This window comes from Urocitellus parryii, chromosome 15 (genome assembly GCF_045843805.1).
Source record: "Urocitellus parryii isolate mUroPar1 chromosome 15, mUroPar1.hap1, whole genome shotgun sequence".
Lineage (NCBI taxonomy): Eukaryota > Metazoa > Chordata > Mammalia > Rodentia > Sciuridae > Urocitellus > Urocitellus parryii.
Genome location: NC_135545.1, coordinates 27,445,530 through 27,470,555, shown reverse-complemented (window position 1 = coordinate 27,470,555; position 25,026 = coordinate 27,445,530). Strand labels below are relative to the sequence as shown.

The following is a 25,026-nucleotide window of genomic DNA, read 5'->3' as shown; positions in this document are numbered from 1 at the left end:
AGACCATAGGTTGTTGGAAATACTGTGCATCACAGTCAGTCAAGACCAATGCCACGTTGGTACAAATTAACCAAGCCACTCGCCACAGCAAGATCTTGCACAGCCAAGTTAAACAAAGAGTAAAACATGGCTGTGGTACTGGTTTCATTGGAGGGACATTACTTCTTTGAGGGGAGAAGTCTAACCAATAAATAGCTAAGCCTTGAAGCACTGGACTCATTTTATCACATAAGATCAAACACAAGTATGCCTACGTTTTCCTGAGTGTGTTGTGTTCTTCTTACCTTACAGAGGCTGAAGTATTCCAGAGGAAACTCGATGATACCACGAGATTGCTCAGGGAGCTTCAGGAAGCTCAGAATGAGCGGCTGAGCACCAGACCCCCTCCCAATATGATCTGTCTTTTGGGTCCATCATACAGAGAAATGCACCTCGGTATGTAGCACCTCCAGTAAGAGGAGAGTTGGGGGTTGCTTAAAGGAAAATACTTCCAAGTAATGACATCACTATAAAGTGACTCTGGAATGAATACCATGGAAAGTGTGTTTTTTGCATTAATGCATTCATGTTCTGTTGTATTTTTTTATTATTTTTTTAATTATCTGAATAAACTGCTTTTCAATGACTGAAACTGTTTTTATTTTTATTTCTAGCTGAACAGGTGACCAATAATCTTAAAGAACTTGCCCAGCAAGTAACTCCAGGTGACATTGTAAGCATGTATGGAGTTCGAAAAGCAATGGGGATTTCCATTCCTTCCCCCATCATAGAGAACAACTTCGTAGATTTAACAGAAGGTACGTACCCTGTTTCCCTGTGAGTGTGGGAGGTGCAAGTTTAAGGAACATCTCAGTCCATTCCCTAGAGATAGCATTGGAAAGGTTTCTCTGGGATTTTTTGAATATGTCGAGGGTTTTTGTCATTAAAGATAGAACCCAGGGCCTCACACATGCTAGGCAAGTGCCCTATACTAAGTTAAACTAGGACCTTGTCTGTCTGATTTTAAGGTATAAATCTACTTTTACTTTACAATGATGACCTAATAATGCCACCTATTCTCTATCAAAGGTCTACTCAATGCTAGCTTCGTCTTCACTTCCCATTTTTAATTAAAAGGAAAAAAACTTAGTGATGTGGTATTGTCTTTCAGATTTTGAAGAACCTAAGAAGACTGATGTTGCTGAGTGTGGACCTGAAGCCACTGGTATTTGATTATATATTATGTATATATTTTTTTTCATTCTGAACTTGAAAATGCATTTGAGAAGATATTAACTATTTGTAAATTGTGTTTTTAATTAAACTTTGGAACAGTTAATTTTAATGTTCCAGAGATTGAACTTCTATTAGGTAATAAAGCTGAACCTGAGAAGAATACTGTGCATATCAGCTAAGTTACCTCTTGGCCTTTTCCCAGAGTGTATCTGAGGATGTGATAGGAAATCTTGGAAAGCCTTTTTCATGGTCATCCCTTAAAAAGAAAGTCCTCAAAATAATCAAAATCCCTCATATTTCACATTTTCCATAATTAATTCCCCACTAAAGAAATCAAGACCAATAGTTCCTAACCTATCAGATTCCATCTTGCTTAAAGTGGCCTTCAGAAGAAGCAATATGGCTTTGGGCTATTGCATACCTAGGCAGCATTCTTTCAGAATAGTGCTAATACTTTTTTCAATAGCCCCATCCAGTGAAGATTTTCCATCATTATACCATGAAAACAAATCCTTAAAATAATTTTAGGATGTGCTGTGCTCCCTTCATACCTGATGGGAATGATGTACTTGTGTGGTGATTAGGTGCCCCACACCCCTTAGTAAGTAGATGAGATTTATAACACTGATTTTCTTGTTTTTCATTTTTCAGTAATTGGGAACTGCTAAAGGATAAACCAAATAAGATACTAAATCATCCCAGAATAGATCAGGGAATTACCAAACTTAAAAGGAAGTTTATTTCCTGTTTCTCAAAGATCACCTGTGCCTCAGCAGTGCCCCTAAACTAATAATCATTTTTATCAAAAATACAAAGGTCACATACCAAGCAGAGACCATGAAACACACCCTTCTATCACCAGCCACTAGGCTGAAATGAATGGTGATTTTTCTGAATGTAACCTGTCTAAACTAAAAGGCAATTAGGGCTGGGGTGGAGTTCAATGGGAGAGCATTTGCCTGGCATGCTCAAGGCCCTTGGTTTGATCCCCAGCACTGTAAAAATGAAATTAAAAAAAAAAAAAAAAAAACATAGCATAAAGTTCAATACAGAGTTCTGTAAAAATTCAGAAAATCCATTTTGTAAAGGAAAATTGATTCTCTTGAGGAAGTTAAAACATGACCTAGTTTGTGTTAAAGTTAAAAAAACCTATTTGAACTTTTTTTTCTTTTTAAATCAGGTGTTTTATTTCTAAAATATAATTTTGGACCATCCTTCACTTAGATCTACTTGGCTTAAGTAAGTTCCTAAAGATCAAAAGGATATTTTGAATCAGAACACCTTGAGACGTTCAGGTTTTCCACATTGCTAATTTAATGTATGAAAAGCAGCCTATCACTGGCAGTTTACAAAAATAAAGGATTTAAAGCAAATATTATAGATCTACAAATATTCAATATACAGAACAAATCCTTGTTATTTGCATGCACTGTGAGCAAATTTCTATACAAAGACCTATTATATACACAAAGTATACAGTGGGTAATGATCATCTGTTTTGTTGGGAAATTTCCTTGGTAAGTAAATCAGAAGACATCAGTGTTAATTTTCGGTAGCAGTGACGCTGCCTTAGTAGAAATTTTTAAGCAAGTGCTCAACCCATAGAAAAGATATTTATTCCTATCAGATTTAAAAAAAAAAAAAACTGCAAGTGATTTTTGTGGTCACAACCTGAACATTAAAATATTCTTATCTGAGCACAACACTTTAATTGAAAACTCCTGTCTGGGGATTCTGTTACTGAAGGAAAAAAGTAACTTGAATATTGAAAGTAGAAATTTGAGGCCAATGTACTGACATGTCTACCTTTCATCAGCAATAAAAACCTTCTGGATTCTTCAGGGGAGCTCTAGACACTGCTAGGTTTTGAGAACACAGATTTCAGTATAGTATTCACCTGAAATCAGCCCTTACTTGAAATGTCAGGGTCAAAGAAGGCTTTTTTCCCTTACCATCATTTTTGTCAGAAAATTCCTTCAGAAAGCAAATTCTTATAACAAATGCATACTGATTCCGATTGTATGCAATACATCAGACTGCCACAAGCCCACCCCAGCACCTTTTACAAATTAGATCAGCCCCCCGCCTTCCTCAGGCAGATAAAGCCCCACAAGACAACACAGCAGACAGGTTACATTTTGATCCCCTCCAACACCACTTGGCTATACGCTGCTCTGCAATAAGGGTGGCAAGCAGCATCCAGGATCTCCAGTCACGGGTAAACCTAGCTGGTAGTCACTGCTACAACCCTGTATAATCTTTTGAAGGCTCCAGTAAGATTTTATGAATAATTTCGGGGGCGGGAGCAGGGGGTTGTGGATGACTTTTAGTTACGGATCTCCTGCAATGTAGTGAAACTCAGTGGTGTTGGATCCTAGGGAGGCTCTGGCTGTAAGGTAGCAGTGAAGTCATTTCCGAGCAGGAGCAGGCAGTTTGGTTATTTCTCACCTTGAAACAGGTAGACTTCTTTGGCTCCCTGTGGAGTTGAAGCACCATAAGACGCCATTTCACAAAGCTGGCGTCAAGACTCATTTGGTTTAGAGCAAGAACATCTCAGCATTTATGAGGGGCTGGCTTCCAGGAATAGGAACCTCGACACATCTCATGAAAAGTAGATCCTCTGGTTTTAAAGCTCTTCATAGTTAGCTATGCAGACTAAAGAAAGGGAGACACGAGCTGCAGGTTGTCCAGGTTCTCACTATACTAAGAAAAGCAAGATACGGTGAAGACTGCAGGGCAGAGGTAAAAATGCATGAGTGGTCAGGGAGGAGCACATGACTGTACCCCCATTCTAGGCTTTCAGCTTACTGAACCTGATCAGAAGGCTTGCATCAAGGTTGCCTGGTTCAGAGACAAACCTGTGCCACTGCTACTTTCTGTGATCTGCTTTCCTTGGAACTCTGTCCCTACAGCCAAGCTTATCCACACACTGACACTGGACAGTAGTCTTGCATACATGAGTCATTGACTAAAAAATTCACTGGAAGGAGGAGAGTTTTGTCTAGGGTCTAAGAAGTCGTTAGTAAGGATGAAACCCCAATAATGTATCCATTCAAAGCAAACGCATGCCAAAGATGACAAGAAATAGCAAGTGTCATTTACAGGTTTTCTCTACCGTTTGTTTCGTGTCAGCATAACGATTTCACACATGTCAACTCCATTTACCAGAATGCTTATGTGAAAAACAAGCCCAGAGCCAGCCCTGCTAGGGAGAAGGGCGGCTCCAGCCCATGCCAGGCGGCTTGGCTAAGTACCTAGAAAAAGTGAGTTTCCTTGCACATGCTTACAGGTCACCAAAGTGGATATCTGCCTTAGTCATCCTCTGAGCACCTCCATACCACCCTGGGAACAAAGTTCTCAAAGTCACAAGCACAACCTCCCAGTGATCCTCTTCCATCTACCTAGACACTGTTACAGACTGACTGCACAGAGGCCCCACCTGCTGCCCCAGGTCACAACCCAGCAGTCACTCAGGCAGGATCTGGTGTATGTCTAAGTGACCCTTTAGTGCAAGCCCAGAGAAGCCACACAAAGCCATTGGCCAGGAGGTGGCAACGGCTACAACCTGTTTGAATGCCTTTGCCACTGGCATAGGGCCAAGTCTCTCCTTGGCTGGCTCAGGGCAGGAAACTGACTTCCCAGTGTGTTCTGGCTACACCAGAAGCCCTCAGTTCAGCCCCAGCCCTTGGAACTTGGCAGTGTCTGCTGTACACACAAAGTAAGTCCGCAGCTCGCCTTTGCCTTTGACATTGATCAGTCCCCGGCACTCACAAGAGTAACCTAGTCCCTGGAGGATGGTGCATGTCTCTTCAGTAACCTGAAAAGGAAAAGAAAGCCCGGTCCTCAGAAATAGGGAGATGGTGATGGGGACAAATAGAAGTTGATCACCAAGCAGCATGCATGTCTGCTTTCTCTCAAGAAGGTGATGGCTAAGAGTCACAGTGAAGTGGTGGTAGACTTAGGCTTTAGGCTCAGGACACTTCAGCTCTGGGGAGGGTCTTCCCCCTCTGTCACCTGCTCCCCAGTGGGTTCTTACCTGGATTTTCCCAAGCTCTCCAGTGCTCTCCATGCGGCTGGCAACGTTGACTGTGTTTCCCCAGATGTCATATTGAGGTTTTCGTGCCCCAATTACTCCAGCAATCACAGGCCCATGGTTTATGCCTGCCAGTAATGTTTACAGTTGGCTGATCACAGAGGCAAAGCCTCAGGCCTCTGCCCTTAGGGGAAGCCACAGAGTTGTCCCCCAACCACAGAAAGGGTTAACAAAACAGTCTGCAATGTGATATGGCCCTTGGAATGTAAGAAAGGCAAGCCCTGGCCTGTTCTTGTTCAGATTCTCCAAGACAGGAAGTCTGGGTTTGTTGCTAACACTTTTCTAGTACCTGCCAGTCTCCCTTTTAACAACAAGTAAATAGGCCAATCCTGAGCTAGCAGTCACCAGTTAGCTTTAATAACTTTGCTTTGTTCTTAGTGTATTTTAAGGCCACCTCTTTACAGCTGTGAAAACTTCCAGAGGTAACTATACATGCAATATGCAAAGGTCAGGATAATAATGCAGCTGCCAGGCTCATCAGATCAGAGGGATTTCAGGAACTTAATAATGTGATGGCCAGTGCAGCTTGGCCATGCAGACTGAGAGGGCTTGCTTAAGCAGGAGCTGCACCATCTTCCCAATCCTGGCCGGCCAGCCTGCCAGCCCACCCGGACGCTCACCAACTCGGAGGCGGAAGGAATTGAAGGAGTGCCTGTTGATGCCATCCAGCTTGCTCATCAGGGCAGTGCTGAATTCTACCATGACACCTATGTGGGTATGCTGTCGATCCAGGTCCTGCAGGGCACAGAGCATGCAAAGTCCTTCCCCACCATTCCTTCCACAGATCCCTCGACCATCGGGCTTGTGGGCATTGGTGTACCCAGCATCAGTGTGAATTCCATCAGTGGCCACTATGGGCAGAGGGTTGTCCCACAGTCAAGATCTCCATGCTGAGCCATGGAAGTTCCTTTGCCCATCCCTCACAGGACAGGAGTGTTAGGAAGGCATCTCCTTTAAGTAGTAAGATGGCATTCCCTCCTGGGGCTTGAGTACCTGGTTTTCATGCCCTGAGGGGACGCTGAGCCCCGCAGCTGCCATGTAGGTGCTGCCAATGGTCTTGATCTTCTCCACGCCACTGAACTTGGGCTTTAACAGCAGCTGCAGACAAAGAGGAGGCACACTGCAGCCTCAGGCACCCAGGTGCTAAGAAAGAACATGTGACCCTCCTCCCTCTCCACTTAAGTGGTCATGTCTCTGAGGCTCTGAACTAAGTGTAGTCTTATACATGGCGTCCCTTTGCCTCCCTCACCCCTTTCATTCCTGTCAGCTTTCCTCAACCCTTTAAAGCATCGAACACACAGCTGCTTTAGGAAGGTGGATTAATTGTCTCCAGCAGAGTTGGACCCAAACAGTCCTCTGAAACAGCCAATAGCATTGGGCACAACTAGAAATCAGCCTGTTCAATAAGAACCTGAATCTAAGCAAGCTGCCTGTTGCAGAAATTAATATCTTGGCAAAGCATTTGCCAAGTAAAACAAGAAAGACAAATGTGTTCGCATTACTGAGTTCTGAATCTAGTGGCATCCTACCACAGAGCTACATCCTCAGCCCTTTTTATTTTGAGACAGGGCATCACTGAGTTGCCCAGGCTGGCCTCCAACTTGTGATCTTCTGGAGGCCTCAGCCTCCTGGTCATCGGGATTACAGGCATGTGCCATTGCACCCCGGCAAATACGTTCCTTTGTTTCCCCTCCCCAGGGAAGCCGCCTCATGTTGTGTTGTTTGGTGCTGGGATGGAACCCAGGGCCTCATGCATGCTAGGGACACACATTGCCAACAGAGCTACTCGTGGAGCGTGTTTAAATTGAGTTCAGAATGCCTGAGCCTCAACCTTGCTGTTAGTGCAGGCAGGAAGGCCCAGAGCCCCAGGACTAGGCTGAACGCGTACCTCATCAAAGTCAGCGATGATCTCATTTAACAGGCGCAGACACTCCAGCCCTTCTTTGTTGACATCGCACTCTGTGTAGAACACTTTGAAATCCGGCACAGATGCAAACATGACACACACACAGTCGTAGGACTGATGGTACCAGTCCTGGCACAGGGTAGGGAAGAAACAGGCCCTGATGGCTACATAGCATCTGAAGGGGACAGGGATGCAGACAATACTAAACTGCCCCTGGGCTTCCAGAAAGGGAGACGGAGCATGGTTCCTGGCCCTGGTCGCGCAGGTAGTATGCCAGGATTGTTAGAACCCGGGGTGATTCTGAACTGGTTGGTCAAGGAGCAGGAGAATCAAGCTGATGTGATGCCCTTGTGAGCACCCTGGGTGTTTGTGTACAGCTGGGGCTGAGGCCCCTAGATTACGAGATGGGTTTATACTGAGCAAGTCATGGGACCTCGGTTTCCTTATCTAGAAAATTCTGCACACACAGCTGGAGGGAGTACAGATGTTTCATCAGTATGGAACATGCAGATCACTAACACTGGAACATATATTGGACTTAACAGCAATCCAGGACAGTCAGCCCACTTTTCACACCAAGACCCAGGGAAGTAAGGCGGCTGGCTCCTGGGCATGGGGGTGGAGGCCAAGACCCAGGAATGCAAACCAGCACTCAGCAGCTCTGCACATGTGCCCAGGCTCTGTGTCTGCACCTTCTGTCTCCTAACCACATGCTGAGCCCCTTCCTCCCACTGCACCTCATTCAGCTTGTCGCCGATGAAGTGGGCAGCCACATGGGCCGGCAGCACATTCTCCAGGAGAAGGCGGTTCACATTCTCCATAGTTTCAAATTCTTCATGTTCTTTCTTGAACTTTTTCTTCCACAAACAGTCCAGGCGACAATAATAGTCAATCTGCAAATGGAAAACAGTGTCCATCCATAGGACAACACCCACCTAAGGAGCTGGTGGGCACAGCTCTGACCTTACCCAGCCCACAGTGCTGCCCAGCCTGAACCCAGCTCAGCCCATCCCACTGTGACCTGGGGAGGCCAGGACTGGGGACCAGAGCTTGTACGACAGGATTCTGCTGTCTTCATGCTCGAGGCCCCTCCCCCAAAGGCCCTGTCTGCCTGACCGTTACAAGAGGCTAGGGGCCGAGCTAGGGCCCCTGTGCACCTGTCTGGAGAGCATGACGAAGGTGGCGTAGAACAGGACCAGGTAGAAGTTGATCATGGTCTTCAGGTCACTCAGAGAACAGCCAGTGTTACTGTTGGATGCAGGAGGGTAGGAGTCAGCATCGGCCTCGGCCCCAAGTATGAGTGTGCGTGGCCCTGCACATGCCAAGTGTGGGGCAGGCAGAGGTGAGCAGGTAGCTGCAGCCGCACAGGGAATGGGGGAAGGGGTGGGGGCCTCAGGGGACATTGGAGCTCGTCCCTGAAGGACCAGAGGCAGCTGTGCTGGGATATGAAGGCAGCCAAGAGTTCTCTTGTGAGAGGGAGGGGGCAGTCAGGACAGGAACCTGCAGATTGGCATAAGGACCCAGAAGGGCCAGGGCAGATAGATCTCTCCCTGTGTCTCCAAGCTCCTGGCTTCTTAGTGCAAGGGAGCCCCCACCCCAGCTTTCCCCAGCTTCCCCATCAGCACCTGTCCAAGAAGGGACCAAAAGCATCTGCTCTTGCTGAAACAGGTAATCCAGGACATGCCTCAAAGACGGGCGACCTGACTCAAGTCTCCCCTCACCCCTAAGCTGGCCCAGAATAGATGGCCCCGGTGGCTTCTGCTGGACTAGCACTTCCCCCAGAGAATCCCCCAGTGAGTCACATTCTCAGTTCTGAGTACAGGAGACCTGTGGCCTGTGCCGTGACTGTCCCTTCAATAAAACAGAAACTCTGCCATCTCTCAAAAATGTCCAGCCCAAATGGGACCATGAATGCAGACACGCCCCAGCTTGACCAAGTCAACCCAGTGTGCCACAACAGGCCACGGGGGACACAGGCAGCGGTACCCCACGCCTTATAGCAGGCTGCATCTGGCCCTACCTGAAGGTGCTGTTGGTCTTGGTGAGGTTGCCCAGACCGGGGCCACAGCAGTCACCCTTCCAACAGAGGGAGAGATTGAAGAGCACCAGGTAGGCCACCAGCGCCACTGTCAATAGCACGACCTTCAGCTCCAGGTTCATGCGCAAGAAGACGGAGCAGGAGATAAAACCCAGGATGCAGCTGCAGGTGTAATACTGGGGAGATGGGAGGCATTACTCAGGGTGGCAGAAGTCACCCCATCGTGTCCCATCACCAGGAAGCTCACCTCCAGAGCAGTCACCAAAGGGAAATAGGATAGCAACACACACCCCAGCTGCCCGGTCCCTTCCACCCGTGGGCTCACAGAGCCGGGTGTCCGCAGCGTGACTCATCCTGACCACCTCTCAACAAAAAGCGGCCGCACATCGGAGAGTCTGTGGCAGGACACTGCTCTGTGGTTTTGCCACTTGTGGCAAGTGAGCTTGTTTTAAGGAAAAAAACTGGTAAGTAAAACTCCAGACCAGGGTGGGGGCAGGGTGTGCACACCTGGTCAGCTTCCCTGTCAAGTCCTGCTGGAGCTCATCTGCCCCAAGGGCGTCTCTGTCCACGGGACTCTCCTGCTCAAGATCACGCTGTGGCTCCCCACTGGCCCCAGAAGAAAGACCACACTCTTCTCCCTGGCATTCCTGCCCCCACAACCTGGACCAAACCTCCCCCTCCGGCTGTGTCTCCCAACTCTCCCCACCCAGGGTACAAATCCCCTGAAACCCTACCAAGGCACCCAGTTCTCACATTGTCCCCTCCCTTCTGCCATCAAGAATCTGTCTGCCTTTTGGGGACCTGCTCAAAACTCATGGCCGCTCCCCACACCTGAGTCCCACGGTCTCACTCAGGTTGTCTTAGCCCTGCCACACAGACCTTGGTGTGGTAGTGACCTGCCTGGGCCCTGTGGACCTCATCCATCGACCTCTGATACACCCACCAGCACAGCTGACGCTCACCCCTCCCTCCCTGCCCAGCCCTCACAGCTGAGATCAAGCAGCCAGGACCCAGACCCTCCCTGTCCCCAGGCCTAGCCCAGCACCACCTGCTTGAGCCGTCTCCGCCACCTCTCTGGGGAGACACTGGACCCACTCCTCCATACCCCATGGTCACGTGGACTCAGAACCAGCGCTCTTAATGCCAGGACTGCATCCCTTGCCAGGAGCACCCCAAAGGGCTGGCCTGGGGTCTGGGCTCCACTTGGAGCCAGGACGACACTCACCGGCAGGAGCTCACACACAGTTCTGTTTCTACTGCTGCTTGTGGCCCACAGGCTCGTCTCATTGCCACCAGGCAGCGCTGGAGCTGGGAAAGGCATCAGTGGCTACAGAGGAGACAGGTCCTCATTAGGGGACATCCAAAGGATGAAACTTGGGACCTGCCAGGGCCAAGAGAAGCCGACCCAAGACAACCACAGGCACCACGGGCACCCCAGGCAGCCTGAAGCTGTGCCACAGACAGCTCTAAGCTCCTGTGAGCGGCTTCCCCGCCCTCCACAGCAACCTCCCGTCACAGTACAGAGAGGGCTGGGGAGAGAAGGGCATCGGAAAAAATCATTGGTGCATCAGAGGCAGACAGGAGGGTCAGCACTTCCCAGGAGCTCCCTTCTGCAGGGACCCTGAGGGAGACACACTCCCCACACCACGCTCTAGAGGGTCAGGCACGGGGCGGAGGGGCCAGGGCTCTAGAGGAGGGAGCTGGCCATGATCCCCGCAGCAGCCTGCAAGTCCCAGAGACAGTGGGGCAGGCTGTCCTCTGACAGGAGGAGGAAGGAACATCAGACACTGTTGTGGCTCAAGCACCAAGTCCTTGTGTAGCCAGCCACAAAAGTGCCCTGGGTGTCCCGAGTCCTTATTGGACCAGATGAGGAGCTCTGAGCCCAGGACCTCACAGGGCCCTCCACTGAGCTCCTGAGGAGCTAAACAGATGCAGCCATTAAGGCAACTCGCTAGAGGACTCTAGAGTCTAAAGGTCCCAGGGTCAAAGATGGCTCCTCCACCCAGGAAGCATCCCCCAGGTCCCTGCCCTGGCCTCCCTCCCACACCCCAAGCTGACCAAGTTGACGATGGCGACGATGAGCAGGCTGCCAATGGTCAGCACAGCCAGGGACAGCCTCAGCAGGGACTGGGTCTCCACCCGCTCAGAGATGGCCTGGAGCGTCCCCCAGGCTGGGCAGCACCTCTGTGGACACAAGGGGTCAAGTCATCCAGAGCTAGCAGCAGGGACAGGAGGGACAGGCCACCCGAGGGGAGCCATGGAGAGTCACTAGCAGGCGGGGGAGGTTATCCTTGAGGCAGAAGCAGCCCCCCAGCCCCTGGACACAGCAAGGGGGCAGACAACAGAGCTCACCAGGGTGGGCTTCTGGGAGGGTCCCAGGCAGGGAGGGAAGGAAGGGCCACGGGGACCGAGTGATCACAGACCACAGCACAGGGCCTCGGCCACTCACCAGGAACTCAGAGGCAAAGCACAGGCCTAGCACCAGCCCCAGCAGGCAGGCCACCAGCCCGAAGGACACACCCAGAGCTGCCATCCTAGATGGGAGGAAAAAACCTGTGCCAGGGGTCATGTGCCCAGGGCCTGTCCCAGGGCTCCAGTCCTCCAGCCACAGTCACCTGCTCCTCCCCAACTGCCACTGCACACCCAGCAAGGGGAGCTCTGAAACCTGTGTCCGACTGCCCCGCTAGTAAAACTCAAGGCCTGGCAGAGTCACGACACCCAGGTCAACGTCACGTGCCTTTTGGGCCAAGTATGCAAGAAACGAGTGACACTGGGGACCCTGACCCACAAAAATTATAGAAAAGCATCCCCTATTTTGTCTTTATGCATCCCAAACCTCAATTTCAGTCCATCCTTTGGCCTAACTGCCCTTCTAGAAACCGCTAGGGCTTGTCCCCTCATTCTTGTCCCCCACCAGCAGGGCCCAGAGCTAGCAGCCAGAGTCTCAGGACTCTGCTCCTGGCTGGATGTCATGAACCCTCTAGGCCCATCTCCCACCTCTGAGAGGGAGGTGACGTTACCTATGTTTTCCAAATCCGCCCCTCAAGGACTCCAAACCCTAAAATGCCTGCAGGTTTCACAGATGACAGGGGACTAGAAAGCAACGCCAGAGCAGGGCCACATCCCTGGGCCCAGCTGCGGGGACTCCAGGGTCTGTGGGTTCTGAACAGCAGGTGCTTCCAGCCCCATCCTGAGGGACCACCTGAGGCTCCTGGAGGGGCCCTGCTGGGTCCTGCCCAGATCACCACCCTCCAGCAGGACCCCAGCGGCTTGGCCATCTGCCCCGACTCAGACTGACCTGGGCATCACTAGGACGTGGACGAGCAAGATGCAGACGAAGACGAGGCTGGCGCAGGCGAAGTCATGACGTGCCCCAGGGATGGGGGCCAGGCGGTACTGAGAGTGACAGGACTGTGAGGGGCGGCGGCCTGCGGGGCCCAGTGCCTCCCAGTCCAGGCTGATACCTTAAGAACTGCCTCACACCCCTCCTTGAGCTCCAGGGACATGACATTTGATGACTTTCGCCCACTGGCATTTCAGTTTCTTTGTATGTGGAGAGGGGAGCCCTGCCTCCCTCCCCCACCCACCCAGGCCTCTGACTTAGAACTCACGTCCCCACAGACAGAAACCTGGTCAGTAAGTTACCCTACACCAAAGGAGCAGGCTGAGCCTGGGTCCCTGAGCTGGCAGGTGGCGGACCCCAGTGCTAGCCCTCTACACAGGTACCACTGCACGGTCACAGCTCCGCCAGGGGCTGGTAAGGAGGGCGAGGCTCAGAGGGCAGGGTCCCCAGCCAGCTGAGGTCCTCCTCCACCTTCAGGGCCCTTTCCTGGTAACCTCCCTGGGGAGCCCCAGGGAAGAGTAGGCCCCTCCCTTTCAATCCAGGTCCCCGAGAGTGGGAACCCCTCCTACAGCCACACCCAAGGCTAAGGACAAGCTCTGGAACCTCTGAGACTGTCTATGACATGGGGAGCGGCCCCCATGTGGGCAAGAGTTAAATTACGTAATGACATGTGTGCCCAGGACCTGCCAGAACCCAGAGCACTCCACAAGCACAGTCACCACTGGCCAAAACGCAGACCCTGCAGGTCCCCCCCAGGCTGAATCCAGGGTGGTTTCTCTCATGGGGAGGCCCGTGCCATCCCTGAGGCCTCCCTGGCCCACGGCAGCTAAGTTCTGGCCTCGGATGGAGCAAGTTTTCCAGACCCCGAGGCAAACCCCTAGTGGGGGGTCCCAGGTCAAGGAGTGAGGCCGATAGGAGAGAGAGGCAGCCCCCAAGCTGGGGCTGTCCTGGGCCCCCACCCACCCCCAGCAGCCAGCTGTGGACACTCCCATGACCTTGTTGGCTGCCCTATGGCTCGGGCTCCCACCCCAGGCCTGGACAACCCTGTTCCTCTGGAGTGGTGGCTGCCCTCACCTCACGCTCAAAGCTCTTCTCCAGGAAGATAGACCCAAAGGTGTAGAAGTCGTCAGACTTGGAGCAGCAGGGCCTGGGGGTGACAGCGTGAAATGGAGGCCTGGATGAGTGGAGGCCATACCCTGAGGGGAGGCCATACCAGGAAAGGGAAGGAGCTACGGGGCCCAGAGCTGGGGCTAGGCCACCCGCCACAGGGCACGAGGTGGGCCTACCCACAGGAGGACCCCATTCAATGGGAGAAGGGGAAGGGGAGGCACAGGTCTTGGGCGTCACCTCGTGGAGCTGAGCCCCTCGATGGCTGAGAGCATCTCATCGTCATAGGAGTCATCTTCTGACCGCCGCTTGGGGGATGCGCTCCTGGAATCAGACACCCCAACTGCATCATCCCCGGGAGCCACGCCCACTGGCCCAGAGGCAGGAGTGTGGATGAGCTGAGTCGCCACGGGATCACCAGGTGTCCAACAGGGGTCCCCAGCTTCGTGTGGGAGGGCAAAGGGACAGATGAGTCCCACTAAGGCCCCCAGAGGGCAAGTGAAGGTCCAGCATCACCCAGCAAGAAGCAGAGGAGAGAGCCCCCAGGGCCACCTCTGCTTCTCACAGGCCAGCACTGGGTCCGTCCTTCCCTCCCGGCACCTCACACCGACCCACCACAGGGTGGGCGCACAACAGGCGCTCCATCATGGCTCTTCAGAAGAGCCAGGGACCCGGAAGTGCTAGAATACTTTGACTTGGCCTCCACAGAGGTCCTGGGCTGGGCCTTGAGGGGCTGCCTTCCTGGTTAGGGTCTCCTCTGTGCCTGGAGGAGGTGACGGCGGCAAGGTGGGGGCAGCCCGCGTACCTGTCAGGGATCCGGTGGCGCCGCAGAGGAATGGCCTGAAAGGGAAGCGAGAAGCGGGGACAGTTATCCCCAGCACCTGGGCCTGCGGTCCATCACGGGCTGGGTTTACCACTGCCAGCTAGGGACAGGGGTCACAGGGGTGGAGGTGGGGGCCGGTGTCCAAGCTGCAGGCATTCTGAATTCAGACTGGGCAACCGGAAGGACAGGCACGTTGCCCCCCCCGCCCCAGTAGGCTCTAAACGCCAGCACTTCCCCAGCAGACCCAGAGGAGGAGGCAGGGCGGAGACCAGGGCCATTTTATTGGAGAAGTGAGGCTTGGAGAGAGGGCCCCTTCTGCCTCTGCTCCCCCAGGCCCTTATCCGGGCCCTGAACCCAGCTCTCTGCATAGGAGGGACCTACCTTAGGTCTCCGCCCATTGGGGACAGGGGTCTCACTGCTGCTCACACTCTCACGGTGGCTGAGGTGCGCAAAGGGCCGCGCAGCCCCCCAGGACTCCAGGTAGCGGGTCATGCGCACGGAAGCCCGCATCTTCAAGGCCGCGTCCCCCCGGGGCTTGGGCAGGTGTGGGCTGGGCGGGGGCGGCTGCTGGCTCTGCAGGCAGACACAGAGGAGGCCTGTCCCACCTGCTGCCCCAGCCCACCCTCCAGCTCTCAGAGTGTGACCCTGCTTGGAGCACTGGCTGATTGTCAAAAGGGGAAGTGACAAAACAGTCCCTCCGCTGCGCTGCCCTGAGAGTCAGGCCAGGCTGTGGGGACCCCGGCTCCGCTCCTGTCCCAGGCCAGGAAAAGGCTGGTGTTCACACACCCCGTGCCCAGCCCCTGCTCCCCTCCGCAGGGAAAGAAAGGGCTAAGGTCCTCATCCTAAGGCCACGTGCCACTCTTGGGCCTGAACTCCCAGGGCCCCTTCCAGGGAGGACCCGGGAGGAGCAGCAGGCAGCTCCTGCCGTGCCACCCTGTGTGCTCAGTGCGTGTCCTTCCTTCCTGAGAGGAGCAGCAGGAGCAAGAGCCGGGCTGGCCAGCACCCGGAGACTTGGCCAACCCAGGTGCCAGCCTCCTCAGGGCAGCTTTCCAAGGGAGTTCCCCTGGCATGGCCCCGGCCACAGCATGGGGCCATCACCTGCCACGTGCCTGCTGGGGCTGGCACCATGCCAGGGACCCAGTGCTGAGCCGGCCCTGAATGAGGGGCCAGTCCTGCCTCCTCCTCTGGTGCCACTGGGCCAGCCCCTCCCCCTATAAAAACAACCCACTGGGACCTCCTCCAATCAGGTGGCCAGGTGGGGCTGGAAAAGAGGAAAGCGAGAAAGAGAGAGGTCCCCCAAGGTCACTGGAGCCAACCGGCCACCTTAGGCCTTCTGAGAGTCCCCTCCCCCCACCCCAACATTCCTAACATTGTCTCGCCCTCTAGGAGCCCTGTCCCCTGGGCCCCTGCCAATACCCACAGGAAGGAGCACCTAGAGCGGCAAACACTCGCTAAGCCACAAGTGGCAAGTTTCCTGGAAACGTCTAGCCTCCTTTGGGGATGAAACACTCAAGCCCTTCGGCCAGCTGTCTGCCCGCCCCCAAGGAACAGGCGCGAGGTGGACCTCAGAGAGGGTTCCAGGGTCTGAGGAGGCACCAAGCCCTACAGTAAGCAGGAACGCACTGGTCTAGGGTGGGGACATTTCTGTCACCCCCTCCACTGTTGGCAACTCTGCCTACACAGCACCCAGCCACTCAAGTTCAAGTTCAAGGTCACTGACTTAGCGTAAGAATTAAAAAAGTAAGTGTATACTAAAGACCCAAGTCAAAATGTGTCTGTTCAGAACCGTGTGGGAATTGTTCCAGACCCACAGAGGGCACCTGTGGGCGGCCCAACAAGGCCACCTCTGGACCACCACCACCCACCCCCACCCCCGAGGCCTCAGATGCCAGATATGGCAAACAGCCTCTGTCCACCCAGGGGAGCTGCATCCGGACAAGGGATGGAGCACGGTGCAGGTGCTGGGAGCTGACCCAGGGCCTCATGCCTGCTGGGAAAGCGCTCTACCATGAGCCACACCTCGGCCCTTTTCATGTATTTCGAGACAGGGTTTTACTAGTTGTCCAGGCCTCAAATCTGTGATCCTCCTGCCTCAGCCTCTGAAGTCATTGGGACTCCAGGGATGCCTTTTAAATTTTCAACTATGTGAATGGATAGAATTAAACAAAGATGGGAAGAAGGTGGGGTGGCCGATCACGCAGACGCACTGCACAAGACACACTAAACGCCATCACTGTTCACCTGAAGTCGGGTCTGAGCAGGTGTCCCACCGTTTTACTTGCTCAATGTGGCAGCCCTGCGGGGGGGGGGGGGGGTTTGGAGCTTTGGCCCCGCAGCTGCCCTTGGGGTGGGGGCGCTGCTTTGTTCATTCTGAAGCCACGTAAGCCCCTGCTCTGTGCTGAGCACTGTCTGGGTGCAGGGCTGCAGGGCTGGAGAGGGGACCTGCCCATAGGCACTCAAGAGGAGGACACACGGGGAAGGACAACTGAGCAGGAGCCTCCTCCAGGGCAGAAGAGGAGTGAGGAGGACCAGGAGGGATCTGAGACACTAACTCCACGTGAGTGGGATGTGGCAGGGGCCAGGGCACTTCAGCAGGGTGAAGCCAGCGGGGACCCTGGGAAGAGCCAAGTCAGGCAGTAGATGCTGGGTGCCCCCTGGGCTGTCCCCAGGCAAAGCCAAGACCAGAGAGCAAGAGCCCACCATGGCTGGCATTCCTGAGCAGGCCCAGGGATGATTCATCCTCCCTCCAGCAGAAAAGCAGGACCTGGGTTGGGGGCAGGCAGCTAACAGGCCAAGGAGGCCCATCTGCTGACCCCACCTGCCCCTCCATGGAGAGCAGCCTGGGGCAGGCTGGGCCCCAGGAGAAGGGTGGCTGGCACTAGCCAGTCAGGGGCAGGCACAGCTGAGAGCCCAGGACCCTCAGGGTGTCTGTCCACCTGCTTTCCCGAGTCTTGGCCAAAGCACGCTTTTGAACAGGTGTCTTTTGGAGACTGGGGAACATGTAACCTCAGGAAAATGAGCTACGGGCAGTACTATGTATGAAGGTTCAGGCTGTGCCGTGACAGCGGGGAAGGCCTCCCTCGGCTGAGCCCCTCCCCTAGGGAGGGAGGCCTTGGCATTATTCCCATTTCATAGCAAAGAGCACTGAGGCCCAGGGACAGGGAGCTCACCCCCAGCCCAGGCTGGTCCCTTTCCCACCTGGCCACAGCCTTGAAAAGAACTCTCCCTCCGTGGGCATCTCCCCAGCGTGGACCATCCATCCCAGCCCCCCCCAGCTCCTCATCCTGAGGCCCAGGGCCCTCGTACCCGGGGGTCGATGACAAGGTAGGTGCGGATGTTCATCTCTTTCAGGTAAGGGTCTCGCTGCTGCCCCTGTCCATCCTCCACCTCATACGCCTTGTCCAGGTGATTCAACGTGGCCTCTGTGATGTGCACCCGGCTGGGGGAGACCCAAGTCAGATGACCAGAGAGGGCTGGCCCCCACCTGAGATGCTCAGCAGGCAGGACCGGGCCGCGGACCAGCTGCTCCACTGCAAGGACGTTGACTCCCCCCTTACCCCACACCTGACCCCACCCTGACCCCCCTCAGCCCAGAGTCAGCCCCTGGCCTCTGTCCCTGCCCCAGTGAGCCTCACCCAGGGACTCCAGCCGCCTCCATCCTGTTGGCCAGGGACACGTCATGGGACCACACATCGTACTGCCACTTGCGCAGCCCGATGACCCCGCACAGCACGTTCCCAGAATGTATGCCCACTCGCATGCTGATGTCCACACCGGTGGCCTCCCGTACCTGCCTGGGGCAGAGCGGCCCGGTTACCCCACCTTAGCAGGGGTTGCAGGGTGCATCCTGAGCCCTCAGAGGCTGGAGGTCCTAGGACAGGGAGGGCTGGAGGAACAGGACAGCCTGACACAGCTGTCACCCGTCCCTGGGAGGGCACAAGCAGATGTGACCAGCCCTGAGGGCAGGGTAGGAGTGGAAACGGAAACTCCAATGTTCTGGCCACCGTGGCTCATCCTGATGGGCCTGGGCGTCCATCCATTCCACCCCGGCTGTCCCCTGCCTGGCGGCCCTTCTGGGTCTGAAAAGGCTGCCAGGGTGGACAGAGGGGGCCCAGGCACCACCCACTACCCAGCACAGACAAAGGACGTGGGGGTCAGCCCTGAGGGCCTGCCCTTCCCCCAGCATCTGGGAAAAGCAGCCCTGGAAGCACTTGGTACAAGGAGCATCGAGCTCATGTGACACCCCCAAACAGGAGCAGGGCCTCTGCAGCCCTTTGACGAGTGGGTGGGGGACAGGGAACAGCTGGTACCATGTGTCCACCAACAGGACTCGGGGTGGGCCCAGCCCACCACGGTCATGAGCACAGGGAGCCATGGGGGACCTGCACATGGGACGGGCAGGACCTGCCCAAGGGCACACGGTGGGGTACCGCCCCAGGTACAGATGCCACAGGCTGATTCTGTCCAGCGACTGTCCTTGTAGCAACAGTCATTCTGGGTGGGATTTCAGGAAGGAGAGTCCACTGGTGTGGGTTGACACCTGGGAGCCACAGGCAGCTGGCCCCACCCACACTGGGCAGTTCACCCAGCCCACCTGGCCTCCACTGGGCCTCCCCCTGGCCTCCACTGCTTGACCACTGAGCCAGTGCTTCCCAGAGAGCCTCATGGGGAGCTGCGGGGTGCAGGAGGAGCCCCGGGGGCTCAGTCTCCCTGCAGCCTGAGGGTGGGTCCCCAACTCCAGGGGCAGGAGGCAGATGGAGCCTTGGGGTCCTAACCCTAACTCTGGAAGGTCCTCCACTGTCTCCCTAGACCTTCATGCCCTTGCTAAGACTCGGTCCTTGGAGAGACAGGGCCCAGCTGCCTCCTGCTCCTATCACCAGGCTCTGAGCTTCTGAGATCTGAGGCTCAGAGCCACCAGGGGGCCAAGGGGAGAGAGGCCAGAGGACCAGGTCTGAACGCTCTGCTGTGGCCTGCCCAGGAAGCCACCCCCCGCCGGCCTCGGTTTCTCGTCTGTACAACAGCGGTGGTCCTGCCCTGGGAGGTCAGTGCCCGGCCTGCACCTACTTAATGGCCTCACATATGTCCAGCCCCATCTTCACGCAGTTCCGGGCGTGGGTGGGCAGGGACACCGGCAAGCCGGACACGCAGTAGTAGCAGTCGCCCAGGATCTTGATCCGCATGCACTCGTTGGCCTGCAGGGCGAGGAGAGGCCTGGTTGGTGGGAGCCAGAGGCCTTTCTGCCCAGGGCTGCTCGCAGGGCACAGCCACCAGGGGTTGCCTCCAAAGCAGCCAAAGGATTGGGGACAGGGGAACCCACCAGGAGGAACCCCAACCCAGCCCGGGGAGTGGAAGCAAAAGTTAGTCAGGGCCTCTAGGGAGGGGCGGCCTTTGTTTCATTTGTCCTTGTAATGTTTGAGCACTACTGTATACTTAGCCCTGGGTCAGATGATAGGAGACAGCCGTGAAGGAGACAGAGTAGAGGCCTGTAGCTGTGGCATCTGAGAGCCCTGGACACAGACAGATCCATCTGTAGGATGCCCAAGGGTGAGAAGAGCTACGGGAAAGGGAGGCCCGGGAAGGAGAGGAAGTGCCCAGGGAGCTAGAGACCTCTTGAGAAGAGAACATGAGAAAGACCTGGAGGGATAGAGTGAGCCAGGCCGGGAAGAAGAGCATTCCAGCACATGCAAAGGCCCTGAGGCCAGGAAGTTATCTGAGACACAACCAGGCAGCCAGCAAGGCTAAAGTGCAGGGATTCCTGAAGGAGAAGAGGTTGCAGGGACCTCAAGTCAAGGGTCAGTGGGTTAAGCCAAGAGATGGCCCTGCTGCCAGCCTCTGGGGAGTGGGGACAGAGCAGAGAGGAAAGGCAGGCTGGGAGGGAGGCCAGAAGACAGTGAGGTTGAGTCCTCATAGGAAAATGCTCATGGAGAGCTGTCTTGGGCCCACCTGAGGTCATGCTTCGGCCAGCAGACCCCCTAGGCCCTCAGCAAGAGCAGCCACAGGTACCCCAGCCTTGTGGGTGGGGTGTGGGGGGATCTGAGAAGAAGCCTCAGACAGACTCGAGCAGTCGCTTGCAACCTCACCTGTACCTTGCCCTCTGCCCCTTGGCTTGGGTGCTCCAGGTGGGGAGGAGCCAAGGGGCTGGTGTACGGACACCCCAAGTCTCTCCCGCAGGCTGGCCAGCACCAGCCTGTTGCTGCCACACACCATGGCCAGGTCTGGCCCCTGTGCTGGGCCCAGCCTCCCTCCCTCACCCATCAGACTTGGGGGTGACTGTCCAGTGCCACTGACCCCAGCGCCCAGGTACGGACCCGCCGTTCCTCAGCCTTTCCCAGCACCTGTCCAGCCCTGAGAGCAGCCCTTTACCAAGCCTCCTCCAGGGACCCACCTGGAGTGTGTGCCCCTCCCTTCCTGCGGGGCCCTGACTGGGTGGCCAGAGAAGCACAGGGACAGTGGCTTTGCTGGAGGGCAGGTGTCTGGAGAGCACAGGCTCAGGGCCAGGCACTGCCCCGGACCCAGCCCCCGCTGTCAGGATTCAGCAGACACCACAGGCCCCCAGCTGCTCCTGCATGTGGCTGTCACCTGGAAGCTGGGGAGGCAGGGTCCCAAGGCCCGGGCTCTTGGGAGGAGGGAACAGTTCTGGACTCTGATCACTCACAGGGGAAGCGGCTGGGGCCACACTGCCTGTGTCTGCGTAGACACTGGCCACTCGGCTGGGAGGCCTGCACCTGCCAGGGCCTCCTGTTCCATATGAATGAGGGCAGCTTGGGGCCCGCTCGGAAAGGGAAGGCTGTGTCAAAGGGGACAGGCAGGTCCTGCCCCAGACCCTGGCCCCTGGGGTGCCACCTCACGTCTGGTGCCACCCAGGTGCCCCACCTGCTGGTTCAGAGCTGGTCAGCTCCTGCAGGAAGGCCCCAGGTCACACAGACCCTCGGAGTCCTCAGTCTTCAATGCAACAGCCAGCAGAGCTCCCCTGGCCAGCACAGGCCGCCAGCGGCTGGTTACCGTCTGCAGTGGGGAGCTTGCCCCCTGCACTGGGGAGCCCCTCCTGGGCAGGCAGTCCCTCCCAGGACTGAGCATCTGGCTACAAAACCCTGTGGGGCCAGACTTGCTTCTCATCCAGTTCTGGACATTGACCCTCTACAGTGGCCCAAGAGGCTCTTCAAAGCCCTGAAGGGCGTGGGCACTGGCAGGTTTGATTTTCCAGGTGGTTCCCATGTGCAGCCAGGACAGACAGCCACCCCCTTCCACGTCCCCTTCCATCTCTACTCAGCAGCCACCACTTCCAGGAAACTGGCCCTGACCACCTGAGGCTGGGCCAGGTTCTCCCTGGGCACTGGTCATGCTCCTTAGCATCCTGGGAAGAAGTCACACTCCTCACTCAGCCATTAGGTCCTTGCATCCTGGTGACTATCCCCTGCTCCATGCACACAGCCACATTCATTCCATGGGCACAAAGAGCGGTCACTCCCTCCAGGCTTCCGCTCCAGCTGTCCCCCTGCCTGGGACTCCGCTCCCTTTCTTTCTCAGATCTCTTTTGTAGGTTTCTAAACTTTCACGTGTAGGCGACTCCCCGGGGATCTTGTCAAAGCAGACCCAGGGGAGGCCAGGCATTCTGCAGTCCTCCCGGCCTCCCAGGTGAGGCTGAGGCTGTGGCTATGTGCAGAAGGATGAAGCCATCTCCTCCAGGCAGCCACCCGGAGTCCCACCTGAGCTCATGATCCCCACCCATCCCCAGGGACACACTGCTGGCCCCCCCACAGCCTCACACTCTGGGGCCACAGGATTCTGGCTGCTGCGGCCACCACCGGACCCCACCTCTACCAGAGGGTGCCGGGATGCTTGACGTCAGCAGGTCCCCCTGCCCCTGTGCCCAGCACAGCTCTGAGTGCACGGCTCCCCGCCAAGGCAGCGGGGCGGCGGGCAGGCTCACCTTGGCGATCTGGTCGAACTTGCCGAAGAGCTCGTTCAGCACCACCACCAGCTCCTTGGGGGAGCAGTCGCTGGCCAGCCGCGTGAAGCCCACGATGTCCGCGTACAGGATGCTGGGGGACAGGCAGGGCGTGAGGGCGCAGCCCCGCGAGGCAGGCAGCAAACAGGGCACCATGGGGGTCTCCAAGAGCCCACCGTGTGCCTCTGCCACTCCTCATCCTCCCAGGGACAGGAGACCCTCCCAGCCACAGACCCCGAAGACTCCAGAGGCTCCAGATTACAGCAAAACGGAGCAGAAGCCACAGCTGCAGGACCCCTGCAATGCCAAGGGCACGCCCCCTCCCTGAGTCTGGATCACGCCCTGAGCAGGAACACACCCCCTGACCCACCCCCTGGCTGGAGGCAGCTCCTGCCCAGCCACCTCCCGCCCAGCTCTTCACAAGACCTTGTCCTCGCCCAGCCCTCGGGGGGTTCCCATCCCACAGGTCAGCAAACTGAGGCTCAGGCGGGACAGCTGTGCTTCCCCCCTCATCTCCCTGGGCAGAATCTGTGATCTCTCAGACGGATGGCAGTGGGGTGGGGTGCTGGCACCCAGCGCTGAGCCCTGGGCCAGGGCCGCACCGACTCCCAACTCCCAGGAAGACTCTGTGGCCCCTTAGAATCAGCCAAGCCCAGGCACTGGGACTGGGGGGCTTCACTGAGCCCTGGGGGGCTTCGCCTCCTTTGGGGCTGTGTCCTGTGGAGAGCCACCTGAAAGGACGCTTCCCTCCCAAGGCCACATTTGCTCACTCGGGGACACCTGGTCTCCCCCAGCACCAGCCTCCTGTTCAAAACCCTGACCTGATCCCACTCCTGGGGAGACCAGGGAAGAGTGAGACCAGGGAGAGGCCCCCCTCCGATCCCCGGGTGGGCTGGGCCCCGAGTGTCCTGGCAGGAAGCCCCCACCCGGAACGCAGCCCTGGCCCGCTGCCCACCTGACGTTCTGGTGCCGCTTGACATAGAGGCTGTGGAAGTTGTTGTCGGGCATGTAGCGGCGGTCCCCATGCTCCTTGAGCCGCTCGATGATGGCCAGCTTCATGCCCATGGAGATGTGGGCGGGCAGCACCGACAGCAGCAGGTTCTCCTAGGCACCGTGGGGGGCGGCGGGGACAGGCAGGGTGGCATCAGGCCTGGCCCACCTGGCCCCTCCCTCATTCTTGGCAGACTGACGTCCAGCACCAACCCAGCCAGGCACCTGCCCTCCCACGTCCCCAGCAGCTCCCTGTGTGACACCTGAGTGGGTCTGGTGTGCACCCCAGGAGCACAGCCGCCCAAGTGTACGCAGCCCAACAGAGAAAGCAGGAGAACTGGGGTGTTGTGGGGTTGGGGGCAGCCAGGAGAGGCCAGGGGTCAGCTACAGAGGAAGGGGCCCTCACTTGCTGGCGCTTTTCAATGCGCAGCTTCCGGCGGATCTGGATGCACTTGACGGTGTAGGTGAAGAGGTCCCGGGACGCGTCCTGCATCTGGTGCTTGTGGAAGGCACCCGCAAAGTTCCCACACAGGAAGATGGTGGCATTGGCCAGCAGCTGGGGGGGCCAGGGCAGGGCTCGGTATTGGCTGGCTTGTCCACCCCCGCCCTGCCCCGGGCCCTGGGCAGGTGACGATGCCCCCTTTCATATCCCTGACCCTCAATGCAGTCAGAGGAGCACTCTTCCCGGGGCAGGCCAGGACAGGGAGGCCGGGACTCTCCTAATGAGTAGCTGGGATCACGGGACCAGGGTCCCGGCCCTGCTCTGCCTAGTGCCTGGGCGCCCGCGAGGTGGAGGCAGCCGGCTCCCGGAGCCCAGGCCAGGGGGCAGCACCCAAGGAGGTGGCAGAAGGCAGAGCAGAGCACCGTGCTGGCCCTCCGGGGGCTCTGGCCTCTACCCCATGCGGACACCCAGGCCAGGAAGGAGGAGAACACATCTCCAGGTCCCCACTGACTGTAATAAAGGTTTCTCGCTCAACACACAAACCCAGAGAGCCTCCAGGATATTCCCCAGCCCCACCAGGCCGGAGCCGGGGGAGAGAGAAACCTCGGGAGCAAGATGTCACTCAAGCAGCATCAAACCCAGCAGGTCGGCCTGAGCACAGGGACACTCTAGGCCAGCAGAGTAAGGCCAGAGGGACAGAGCCCTGTCCAAGGAAGTTCTGGGCAGCCGTCCATCCGTCAGCATGGCCCCAAGGCCTTGGGGCTCGGCTCATCCCCACGGGGCCTTGGCTGCCCTGAGGCAAAAGCCACCCTCCCCTCCCCGCCCACCCCCTGCCCCTCACCTGCAGCCCCATCCAGGCGCTGGGGGTCGCGAAGAACCCCATCAGAGCAGCACACACCAGCAGGTGAGAGACGGTGGACAGCACCCCCACGGCGACGGCCCCCCGTGTGCTGAAGGGCAGCAGCGTGTACACCACGAAGACCACGAACAGGAAGAAGGGCACCTGGGGACAGGCAGCGGGAGGCTAGGCCTGGGCACGGCCGGGGGGGGGGGGGCTGCAGCCTCATCCCTGGGTCCTCAGATGGCCCCGCGGCTCTCCTGTGGTGACTCAGCCACAGACA

The 25,026-nt window shown here is 56.5% G+C and overlaps 2 protein-coding genes across 3 annotated transcripts in view; one reads left to right on the top strand and one right to left on the bottom strand.

Moving 5' to 3' along the window:
- The window catches only part of Brd7 (bromodomain containing 7), a 39,463-nt gene extending 38,151 nt beyond the window's left edge, over nt 1–1,312 (top strand). For both annotated transcript variants that reach the window (XM_026392246.2, XM_026392247.2), the window contains exons 15-17: nt 292–435; nt 654–797; nt 1,151–1,312. In XM_026392246.2, the coding sequence (XP_026248031.1) occupies nt 292–435; nt 654–797; nt 1,151–1,212 (350 nt within the window). In that variant the 3' untranslated portion in view covers nt 1,213–1,312. The remainder of the gene's footprint in view (nt 1–291; nt 436–653; nt 798–1,150) is intronic.
- A 439-nt stretch (nt 1,313–1,751) lies between these two features.
- The window catches only part of Adcy7 (adenylate cyclase 7), a 40,124-nt gene continuing 16,849 nt past the window's right edge, over nt 1,752–25,026 (bottom strand). Inside the window, exons 4-26 of the mRNA XM_026392244.2 lie at nt 24,747–24,908; nt 23,870–24,019; nt 23,429–23,577; nt 22,456–22,567; nt 19,590–19,717; nt 18,161–18,319; nt 17,832–17,964; nt 14,907–15,098; nt 14,508–14,542; nt 13,943–14,026; nt 13,670–13,742; nt 12,551–12,648; nt 11,702–11,786; nt 11,311–11,436; nt 10,478–10,579; nt 9,235–9,428; nt 8,372–8,462; nt 7,952–8,107; nt 7,197–7,343; nt 6,302–6,406; nt 5,929–6,043; nt 5,252–5,376; nt 1,752–5,032 (exon numbers count right to left, since the gene is read on the bottom strand). Of these exons, the coding sequence (XP_026248029.2) occupies nt 4,883–5,032; nt 5,252–5,376; nt 5,929–6,043; nt 6,302–6,406; nt 7,197–7,343; nt 7,952–8,107; nt 8,372–8,462; nt 9,235–9,428; nt 10,478–10,579; nt 11,311–11,436; nt 11,702–11,786; nt 12,551–12,648; nt 13,670–13,742; nt 13,943–14,026; nt 14,508–14,542; nt 14,907–15,098; nt 17,832–17,964; nt 18,161–18,319; nt 19,590–19,717; nt 22,456–22,567; nt 23,429–23,577; nt 23,870–24,019; nt 24,747–24,908 (2,871 nt within the window). The 3' untranslated portion in view covers nt 1,752–4,882. The remainder of the gene's footprint in view (nt 5,033–5,251; nt 5,377–5,928; nt 6,044–6,301; nt 6,407–7,196; nt 7,344–7,951; nt 8,108–8,371; nt 8,463–9,234; nt 9,429–10,477; nt 10,580–11,310; nt 11,437–11,701; nt 11,787–12,550; nt 12,649–13,669; nt 13,743–13,942; nt 14,027–14,507; nt 14,543–14,906; nt 15,099–17,831; nt 17,965–18,160; nt 18,320–19,589; nt 19,718–22,455; nt 22,568–23,428; nt 23,578–23,869; nt 24,020–24,746; nt 24,909–25,026) is intronic.